The sequence below is a fragment of the Sciurus vulgaris genome (assembly GCF_902686455.1).
Source record: "Sciurus vulgaris genome assembly, chromosome: 3".
NCBI lineage: Eukaryota > Metazoa > Chordata > Mammalia > Rodentia > Sciuridae > Sciurus > Sciurus vulgaris.
Window position 1 is genome coordinate 6,114,451 of NC_136463.1, and position 11,608 is coordinate 6,126,058.

The following is an 11,608-nucleotide window of genomic DNA, read 5'->3' on the forward strand; positions in this document are numbered from 1 at the left end:
ACACCTATAATCCTAGCGTCTTGGGGGACAGAGGCAGGAGGAGCTTGAGTTCAAAGCCAGGCTCAGCAATGGCGAGGCACTAAGCAACTCCATGAGATCCTGACTCTAAATAAAATAGGACTGGGGTCGTGGCTCAGTGGCTGAGTGTTCCTGAGTTCAATCCCTGGTACCCCCCCCCCCCACCCCTGGCCAAAAAAAAAAAAACAGCAGCCAACCTGAAAAAGATTCACATGCTCCAAAGCTGGAGCAATCTGAATGACAAAATAATTATGATATAATCATAGGATAAAAGAAACATGAGTTTACACTAATGTTTATCATCCCAGATGATTTGGAGGGGGGTTGTTTTTTGGGGTATTTTTTTTCTTTTTTCTTTAGTTTGTAAATGGACACAATAATATTTTTTTATATGGTGCTGAGGATTGAACACACATGCAAGGCAAGTGCTCTACCACTGAGCTACAGCCTCAGCCCTTGTTTTAGTTTTTGTACTGGGGATAAAACACAGGGGTGCTTTACCACCAAGCCTCATCCTCAGCCTTTTTGTTCTTTTATTTTGAAACAGTCTTGCTAAGTTTCTTGGGGCCTCCTTGAATTACTGAGGCTGACCTGGAACTGGAATCCTCCTGCCTCAGCCTCCGAGTTGCTGGGATTACAGGAGTGCACCACTGCGCCTGGCTGTATCACTACTACAGCTGAGACACGCTGGTGGACACTAAAATCAGTGGGTGAAAAATCTGAGGAGAAATAGGATTCGTACAGTCTCAAAATTTCCCCCTTAATATACACGTGAGCAGCCAGGGAAAGATGGTAACTTGACAGCAGAGAAGCCCAACAGAACCACATGATCAAGGTCAGCATCCTCAGCAATGAATATCAGTATCATGAGCCTGTGTGTGATGTGATGCCCTGGACACATATCTCCACTTCTGTGATCCTCTTGGTAGCAAGTGTTATACACATGCTTTGTCCAATTAGGAGAAAACATCTGATAGACCCAAATTGAGAGGTATTCTACAAAACAGTCATCAACATTCTTCAGATGTACAAAGGTCGGGCTCGGGTTGTGGCTCAGTGGTAGCGTACTCGCCTAGCATGTGTGAGACACTGGGTTCGAGCCTCAGCACCACAAAAAAAAAAAAATGTGTCCACCCACAACTAAAAAATTTAAAAAAAGAAAAAAGAAAAAAGAAGTACAAAGGTCAAGAAACAGACTGAGAGAAACACACACACACACACAGGCAAAATTATAACCTCATTTAATTCCAAAAGAGAGAAAGGTCATTAGGGAGAAAATATGTAAACTTCAAAATAGGTCATTAGGGAGAAAATCGGTAAAATAGGTCTTTAGTTAATTATACTGTATCAACATTTGTTTCCTGATTTTAAATAACCAGGTAGTTATATAAGATCTTAACATTAGGCAAGCTGGATGAAGAATACATGAAAACTATAATTTTATAACTTTTTTAAAGTATAAAACTCATTCAAAATAAAAATTTATAAGAAAGGAAAAGAACAAAACATACATTCACAAGAAAGCAACTACTTGTCATTTGCCAAGATGTTAGAGCAAGAAAATCATTTTTCCTAGAGGAAAAAACCTGAAGGCCACCAACTATTTTAAAATGAATAGTTGCAACCCTGGCATGGTGCATGATGGCACAAGTCTGTAATTCTAGCTAATGAGGAGGCCAAGGCATGAGGATCCCAATTTGTAGGCCAGCCTGGGTAACTTAGTGGGACCCTATCTCAAAACAAAATTTTAAAAGTGTGGGGAGCCATCCTTGGCCAGCAAGTAAAACCAGGCTTGGTGAGTCGTCAGACACAGAAATCTGACTCCCAGGAACTGGCAATCATTAAGAGATTGTTCCAGATCGCCTGGAGTATGTGGTATCCCTGTAGTAGCTCACCGCTGGAATTTGCAGGTCCGGCTGGGATGTTCTGCTTGAGCAAATGGCTTCCTTAACTCCACCCCATCCTGTTTCTCACAGAATAAGCTCCTCTTTGGTCTCCCTTTTTACCTGTATCACTATAAATAAAGGAAAGGTGGGCTCTTTCATCTTTGTTAAAGCCAGATCTTAGCATGGCTCAATCTGTCACGCCCCCTGATTCAGAAGAAATAATTGTCTCCTACAGTTTTTCTATTAAATAAGTTTCTTAGGGATTAGCATACAGCTGGACCATCCCTCCAATAGAAATCTTTTCCCTTGTCTACGCTGGATATATGACTAGACTCGAGAAAAAAGGGCTGGGGAGCCAGGTACAGTGACACATGCCTGTAATGTCAGAACTAAAGAGGCTAAGGCAGACCTCAGCAACTTAGCAAGACTCTGTCTCAAAATTTAAAAGGTTTGTTTTTAAAAGGTCTAAGGGGTTGGGGTTGTGGCTCAGTGGTAGAGTACTTGCCTAGCATATGTGAGGCCCTGGGTTCAATTCTCAGCACCACATATAAATCAATCAATCAATAAAATAAAGATCCACCAACGATTATAAAAAATTAAAAAAGTAAAATAAAAAAACGAATAAAAGTTCTAAGGATACACCTCAGTGGTAAAACACCCTACCGTTCCCCAGTGTCCCCAAGAAATAATAATAAAGAATAAAACTTTTAAAAGGGTTGGGTACGTAACTCAGTGTTAGAGTACAAGCCTAGCATGTGTGAGGTCCTGGGTTTAATAACCAGTACCACCCGTACAAAAAATAAATTTAGAATCTATATTCTGCAAATAATCTAATACAGAGTAAAACAATTTCCTAATTATTTTCCCAAGCCTCATATTGCCCATGTTATAGTCAAGAGTATAAGACTCAGGGTGGGTGGGGTTGTAGCTCAGTGGTAGAGCGCTTGCCTAGCACAAGTGAGGCCCTGGGTTTGATCCCCAGCACCACATAAAAATAAACAAATAAAATAAAGGCACTGTGTCCATCTACGATTTTAAAAATATTTTTAAAATAAATAAAAAAGACTCAGGGGATGGAGCTTGCGGTACAGAGCTTGCTTAGCATACACAAGGCACTGGGTTTCATCTCCAGGAAAGAAAAAGAGAGGCGCGGAGTGGGGGGTAGGCAGAGAGAGAGAAGGGCAGGGAGGGAGGGCAGTAAGACTCATTAAAGGCTCAGATAAGACTAACTTACCTAGCCACACAACAAGATAACGGGCAAAACAAAAACTAGCTTCTCACGTTTAGAACATTCACATGTATACGCATTCATTCAACGTACTACACAAAGCACCTACTGTACTGATACCCTGGTAGATGAGGGAATAAGAGTTCAAGAAGTTAAAACAGGGTCCCCTGCCTTCCTAAAGTGGTTAACAGATTTCTGTGAGTCATCATATTCTGTACCAGAGCCTTTTAAAACCAGTGTTATTTTTCTCTCTCTCTCACACACATACACACAACAGATAAGGGTATTGCCCAGAATGACTTGTGAAAAGTTTACCATGGAAGTAATAGACCAACACTGCCCACACCCTAAGCATATGACCAGACATAATAAAAATCTAACACAGGGGTTCTCCAACTCCAGTGTGCTTAAGAACCACCTGGAGATTTCAGGACCCAACCCCAAAGACTTTTATTTTGATGATCTTTGTGGGACCTAGAGGTTTGCAGTTAACAAGTTATACCCTGATATTGATAGAGCTAAGCCTTGCAACATGTTCAAAAATTCTTAATCTTAGAAAACAATAGTTTTCTTGGGGCTGGGGAGATAGCTCAGTCAGAAGAGTGCTTGCCTTACAAGCACAAGGCTGTGGGTTCGATCCCCAGCACCAAAAAAACAAAACAAAACAATAGTTTTCTTGTCTCTTAAGAAGTCTCAAAAGTAATTCTTTAAAGTCAAAACAAGGTGGGTATGATGGATGGTGCACACCTATAATTCCAGCATCGCTTGGAAGGCTGAGGCAGGAGGATTACAAGGTTAGTCTGGGAAACTTAGTGAGACCCTATCTCAAAAGAAAAATGGCTGGGGACATAGCTCAGTGGTACGGTACTTGCCTATCACATGTAACCCTTGGTTCAACCCCCAGTAATGCAGAAAAAACCAACCCTGTCATTTGGATGACAAATCTCCCAATAATGGGACCTCATTCAATAATTCTCAAGTGTTTATTTGGCCCAGCTGCCTTCTTTGGAGGGTAAATGAAGTAGGAACACAAACAGCAAAAGCGTAGCAAGTCAGAGATTCAATGAACAGCATATGAACATTTCCTCTAAGACCTCTAATTCCTGGGGATACCACACACCAGAATCAGGAGTCCATCCTTTTTCCAGGTATCCAGGTATCCCTTTCATCACTCAGGACAAGTATGCACTTCACATGGCTTTTCACAATTACGTTATAAACTCAGCATCTACCAGCAGCCTACTTACTGAGCTTTTCTGGACTTTCCAGTCAATTCTTCTTCAATTCTCTGGAGGCCCACAAAGATTCCATGGGATTCATTAAAGAGTTTTCTCAAAATGTGAGAGTAAACATCTACATCTTTCCAGATGATATAGATAAAGGGACAGTTTGGGGCTGTCTCTGATTTTTCTGAAACAAAACAGGAAAAAAAATTAACATTGTTACCACCTCTAAAGGAGAATCCATCCTAAAAATTTGAACTGAGTATTTAATTATAAAAGCTATAGCTTCTGTGTTACTGATTTCATTTATGAAAACTAAAGTGAGGGGCTGGGATTCTAGCTCAGTGGTAGAGCGCTTGCCTGGCACGTGTGAGGCACTGGGTTCAATCCTCAGCAACACATAAAAATAAATAAATAAAATAGAGATATTGTGTCCATCTACAACAAAAAAATATTAAAAAAAAAAAAAGTGAGGTTTGGTGTGTAGCTTAGTAGTAGAATGCTTGCCTAGTATGTGTGAGAAGGTGGGTTCAACCCCCAACATTGCAGAACAACCAAATCAAGCAAAATAAACAAATGAATAAAGTAATATGGATTACCATTTATCAATCATTCACACATACAATCATATATAGGGCTGGGCTATAGCTCAGTGGTACAGCACTTGTCTACCATGCATAAGGCCCTGGGTTCAAATCCCAGTACCACAAAAATGTCTATCAGAAGGGCTAGTTCAGTGGTAGAGTGCTTGCCTAGCATGTGGAAGGACCTGGGTTCAATTCCCAGCGTCACAAAAAGAAAAAAAAGAAAAGCCTATCAGAAAAAAGATCCATGTCAAGTCACTGATGGAAATCAGGAAAACCAAGCGAAGGCCAAGCCATCTGCAGCTCTTCTGCTGTGGATCAACTCAGTCTCAAAACCATCATTCAAGTCACACTGTGAACGCAAAAGTGATGGCCACAGGACCTAAGTGTCACAACAAGGGGCCGACTCTAGTATATGCAAGGCCTGGGTTTGACCCCCAGCACAAGATAGAGAAAAAAGAAAAGAAAAAAGGGGAAAGAACACTTGAGGTATTAAAACATACAGAAATCCTTTCCTAAGACAGAAGACTTTTTCCTGGACTTAACATCTTCCAGGTCTCATAACACAATGCAAATCTAAAACAATTAGACTCCCAATTTTTAAACAATTAGTTTAAAAACTGAAGATGGTGCAAAATAAGTGCAATCATTTTCATGTCTCTGCTAGTCAAATATGAAAGAAAAGCAACCAAATGTGCCAAGATAATCTGAAAGAAAAAAATGACTACCCGGCTGGGGTTGTGGCTCAGTGGCACTGTGCTTGCCTAGCATGTGTGAGGCCCTGGGTTCAATCCTCAGCACCACATTAAAAAAAAAAATAATAAAGGTATTATGTCCACCCAAAACTAAAAAAAAAAAAAAAAAATATATATATATATATATATATATATATATATATATATATGGGAAAAAAAATGACTACCTTTTTTGTTGAAGGAAGTTTCACACACCAGCATCTCCCCAGGTCCCCAGTCAAAACACATTTGCTTCTTCTTGGAATTCACACCTGGAATTAACTAGTGAAAAATAAGGACAGGAAATGTTACTCTCACTGAAGGCTTTGCTTTTCAATTGACTTGTAAGTACAATCCCAGAAGTCAGCAGTCATGAAAATTACGAAGTGCTAATCCACATGCCCAACTTCAGGGACCACTAAGTCAACCTCGCTAGGCACCTCAACTCTGCCTGCCAAGCTACACACTAACTTGGTTTCTTTTTTTTTCTCCTCAGTACTGGAGATCCAATCCAGTGATGCTTCTGCTACCACTAAACTACATCACCTGCTCTTTTTAATTTGAGACAGGGTTTCAAGAAGTTGCCCAGACTGACCTCAAACCTGCCATTCTCCTGCCTCAGTCTCTTCAGTAGCTGGGAATACAGGCCTGCACCAGTGTCCAGCTCACCCTAATCAACTCTTACATTGTAATCTAGCAATCTGTAGTTTGGAAAAAGGGAGATCAAAAAATTAAAAAAAGGTCAGAAGCTGTGGCAAATGCCTATAATCCCAGGTACTCAGGAGGCTGAGGTAGGAGGATGGAAAGTCAGAGGCCCTGGGCAACTGAGTGAGACCCTGTCTCAAATGTTTTAAAAATGAAGGGTTGGGGGGGTGTATCAGGAATTGAACCCAGAGCCTCATACATGCCAGGCAAGCACTTAACCACTAAGTTATATCCTCAGTCCTCAAATAAAAATTATTTGAAGGGTTGGATGGGGCCAAGGGTATACATCAGTGGTAGAGCACTTACCTAGCATGGGCAAGGCCCTGGTTTCAATCCCTAATAGTACAAAAATAATAAAAATGAAAAATAAACTTATTAAAAAAGACAGAAACTTCCAATCCCTAGCTTCTGTGCCATCTCTGTAATGGGGATTATGAATTTTTCTGACTCAGGTCAATCCCTTTGAGTGTCAGCTTCACACATCCAGCTTCCTAATTCATAGATTGATCTATAGAGCTATATCCATAACCAAAAACTAAAAAGTAAATATTTTTAAATATTTTTAAAATTATAGATGGACACAATACTTTTATTTTATTTATTTATTTCTACATGGTGCTGAGGATCAAACCCAGTGCCTCACACATGCTAGACAAGTGCTCTACCACTGAGCTACAACCCCAGTCCCAAAAGTAAATATTTCTGAGATGGGAGTCTCGCTGTTGCCCAGACTAGGCTCAAACTCCTGGACCCAAGCAATTCTTCCACCTCAGTCTATCAAACAGCTGGGATCACAGGTATGTGCCACCATGCCCAGATCAAATTCCATACTCACACATGAACAAATCTTTCCTCATAGTTAGAATCTGATTGTTCTCTTTCCCTCAGCACTTTAATCCAATTCACCAGTGACTCCTGTTCTACTAAGAACACTAACTCTAACCACTTATCACCTCTACCTGTGTAACCCAAGATCTCGAGAACTCTCCTATGAACCGCTGCAATCTCTCTCATCACCCAAATGACTCTCTTACATGATTATTATCTGTCTTGAAGTAGACAAAAGCTCACAAGAGTGGGGAACTCTAGGATTCTCATTCACAGCCTAAAAGACACTCTAGTATAGCTGGCATATCATGAATATTTTTGACAGTGATTTTGACTGCCAATAGTCTGGTCTTGACACAAATATATTCAGTTCTCAGGAAGGCCTAATGCAGCCAAACATGAAGCAAAAGAGGCTGGGAGCAGTGGTGCAGCCCAACTTGGGAGGCTGAGGCAAGAGGATCACAAGTTTGAGTTGCTTAGCCTCAGTAACCTAATGAGACCATCAGTGACTTGGCAAGACCAAGTGAAAATAAAAATATGGCTCAGTGGGGTAAAGCATAGCTGGGTTTAATCCCCAGTGCCAAAAAAAAAAAAAAAGAACTTCACAATATATTCAAAATATACATAAAAATGAACAAGGCCTAAAGCCTGGGGGTCTAGCTCAGTGACAGAATGCTTGCTTTGTATGCACAAGGTCCTGGGTTCAATTCCCCAGCACCAAAATAGAAATTAACAAAAAATTAATTATAGGCACAATGTACAGCAATATCTAAAAAACTTAAAGGCCAGGCACAGGAGCACACTCCTATAATTCCAGCTAATTGAGAGGCTGAGGCAGGAGGATTAAAGTTCAAGACTACCTGGCAACTTCACAAGACCCTGTCTCAAAAAAATATATATATTTAAAGCCAGGCACAATGGCACAGGCCTATAATCCTAGCAACACAGGAGATAGAAGGTTAAGCTCCAGGCCAGCCTCAGCAACTTAGTGAAACCCTGTCTCAAAATCAAAAAATCCTGGGGATGTGGCTCAGTGATAAGAGTAACCCTGGGTTCAATCTCCGGTACCACAAAAAAAAAATTTTTAAAGGACAAATTAGGCCCAGCAAGGTGTCACACACCTATAATCCCAGCAGCTCAGGAGGCTGAGGCAGAAGGACAAGTTCAAAGCCAGCCTCAGCAAAAGAGAGGTACTAAGCAACTCAGTGAGACCCTGTCTCTAAATAAAATACAAAACAGGGCTTGGGTTGTGGCTCAGTGTTAGAGCACTTGCCAAGCAGGTGTGAGACACTGGATTCGATTCTCAGCACCACATAAGTAAATGAATAAAATAAAGGTCCATCAACAACAAAAAATATATATTAAAAAGGATAAAGTAATAGTATTCAGGATTATTCATCAGTTTCTGGAGATAATTAGAGTAAACCCACTGAGTAGACCCAAACTCAGACAAGACTTGTTTGTTTTGGGGGGATTATTATCACTATTATTATTATGGTACTGGGGACTGAACCCAAGGATGCTTTACCACTAAGCTACAGCCCCATCTCTTTTTGAGATAGGGTCTTCCTAAATTGCTCATGGCTTCGGTAAGTTGCTGAGGCTGGCCTCAAACTTGTGATCTGCCTGCCTCAGCGTCCCAAGTTGCTGTGATTACAGATATGCACCACTGCACCCAGCACAAAACTAAGTTTGAACCTGCAGAGTTGAGATTCCTGACTATGGAGGTTTTCCAAGATAATGCTCTTCTATGAGGGTCTGCTCAAAATGGCAACCAGTTTGCTAGGTGGTCTCCCTAAGAAGAATGTAGAGCTGTGTTATCACACACATCACACTGGGCGGAAGCAGCAGCTTAGAGAACCCTTATCCCCTTGGTAAACATGGCTCAGTATCAAAGTAGGGATCTTTGGCATTGGACAGGATAATAAAAAGTTTCCCCATCCAAAGTTCTAACACAAGTGGTGGAGAAAAAGGCAAGATAAAACTGTTCAATAAAGTTCCAGTAATTTAGTAAAAATTCTAATTATTTTTCTCAAACACACACACACACAATTGAGCACAGTGGTACACGCATGTAAACCTAGTCACTCAGGAGATTGAGGCAGAATTTCAATTCTGAGGCCTATTTGGACAACTTAGTGAAATGCTTGTCTCAATAAAAAGTGCCCAGGCGGGGTGGCATCCCAGCAGCTTGGGAAATTGAGGCAGGAGGATCATGAGTTCAAAGCCAGCCTCAGCAACTTAGTAAGGCCTTAAATACTCAGTGAGACCTTGTCTCTAAATAAAATACAAAAAAACAAGGCCAGGAATGTGGCTCGGTGGCCAAGCACCCGTGGATTCACTCCCCAGTACCAAAAAATAAATTAATTAATAAAAATGAATAAAAAGGGCTGGGAATATGGTTCAGTAGTTAAGTGTCCTTAGGTTCAATCCCCAGTACCAAAAAAATAAACATAATAAAAAATAAAAAGTGTTTGGGATGTAAGCTCAGGAGTACAGAACCACTGGGTTCAATTTCCTGCATTGCAAATAATAAATAAAATGATTTGTTACAAGGGTTGGAGATGTAACTGAGTAGTAGATCCCTTGTTAAGCATGCACAGTATTTTTTTTTCCTTTTTTTTGGGGGGGGTACAAGGGATTGAATTCGGGGGTACTTGACCACTGAGCCATTTCCCAGATCTGTTTTGTATTTTATTTAGAGATAAGGTCTCACTGAATTGCTTTAGCACCTTGCTTTTGCTGAGACTGGCTTTAAACTAGTAATACTCCTGCCTCAGCCTCCTGAGCCACTGGGATTACAGGAATACACCCAGTGCTGATGGCTGAAATGACTCCTATTTTCAACTTTTGGTTTTGTCATTGACTGGTTTACAATTCCATAACTCTAACTGAAAACTGGAAGTACTTCAGTTTTCTAAAATCCAAAATACAAGGTCGGGTAACTTACAATTTAGTGAGTCTTAGGAATTACCAAGAGCTAAAAGATGCAGAACTCTGAAAGATTGTGGGTGTGGTGGCGCATGCCTGTAATCCCAGTAGCCCCTGAGGCTGCAGGACGATCACAAATTCAAGACCAGTCTCGGCAATTCGGCCAGGCCCTATGCAACTCAGCGAGACCCTGTCTTAAAATAAAATATAAAAAAAGAGCTGGGGATGTGGCTCAGCAGTTTAGTGCCCCTGGGTTCAATCGCTGGTACAAAAAATTAAAAAAAGAGCGACTACAAAGGGCAGATACTTGTTCCTAGGCATGGAGGTTGAGGAAGGCGGCCAGAATTTACATTTGAAAAATGAGCAGCAAATAAAGCAGGGAAGAGACTAGCATTGCTGGCGTCGGAAATGGAGGGCATCTCCTACCCAAAGCTCAGGAATTTCTTTACTACAGATCATACACACTTATATTCTCTTGAGAGTTCAAACGGAATTTAATAAAAACAGTCTTGCGAGAGAATAAGTACGTTTCAGAACCGCAGGCCCGCACAGCACGACAGGGAGAAGACAAGTCCATGGTGCTGTGATGCGGAGCTCTGTCTGGATGGAAATTTAAAAGCCCCAATTCCTCTGCTTGATCTGAGCTCACTGTAAAGCCCAAGAGGACACGAGGGCAACGGGTCGGAAAGACAAGGAAGGGAACCGGGAAGAGCGAGGCCTCCAGGTCGAGGCTCGCGAGTACACAAAGGCGCAGAAAGGCGGTGACCACGACCACCCGACCCCATTTCCGGATCAACGCAAGCCACCTCCGACCCGGACCAGGGAGCCCAGGGAGGGGCAAGCGCCCGGCAGGGAGGTAGGCGATCCTGAAGTGACGACGCAGACGCAGTCCTCGGGCCGCGAGGCAAGCGAGCCCGGGCCGCGCGTCCTTACAGTGACTGTCGGCTCGCCGTCCAGCTCCTCCATGGTGCCACCCGGACCTCGCCGAGCGGCCCGCGCTCCCGCTCAGGACTCCCGCCCAGAGCCGGCCGCGACAGAGGACCCCGCCCGGGCGCTTCCCGCGGCGCCTGCAGGCCCAACGCGCCGGAGCCGCAGAGGCCCTTCGTCCAGCCACGACGCAGCCCCTAGCGGCTCTCCATACGCCCTTCGTCCCTCGTCCCGACAGCTCGCCAAGGAAAGCAGCGCCAGGGACAGCCCGTCCTCACGGCAGCGTTCCCGGCAGATCAGGCGGCGCCGCGGGCAGCCCCGCGCCGAGCCGGGGGAAGGCCCCGGGCGGCGGGGCGGCGGGGCGCGGCCGGCCGGGTCCGGGGGGCCCGCGGCTGCCTGTTCTCGCTGGGTCCCGCTCAGGGCTTTAGTCCCGTCGCAGCCGCCCCTCCAGGCTCGGGTCGTGGGACGTGCGTGTGTTCGAAAGCGGCCGCCGCACTCCCAGCCCAGGGCGCGACGCAGGCGGCCAGGTCGCCGCCCTGGGACC

The 11,608-nt window shown here is 43.2% G+C and overlaps 1 protein-coding gene across 1 annotated transcript in view; it reads right to left on the reverse strand.

Moving 5' to 3' along the window:
- Positions 1-11,361, reverse strand: part of NUP85 (nucleoporin 85) — a 30,848-nt gene extending 19,487 nt beyond the window's left edge. The window contains exons 1-3 of the mRNA XM_079135383.1: positions 11,071-11,361; positions 5,862-5,955; positions 4,380-4,542 (exon numbers count right to left, since the gene is read on the reverse strand). Of these exons, the coding sequence (XP_078991509.1) occupies positions 4,380-4,542; positions 5,862-5,955; positions 11,071-11,103 (290 nt within the window). The 5' untranslated portion in view covers positions 11,104-11,361. The remainder of the gene's footprint in view (positions 1-4,379; positions 4,543-5,861; positions 5,956-11,070) is intronic.
- Positions 11,362-11,608: the final 247 nt, after the last annotated feature.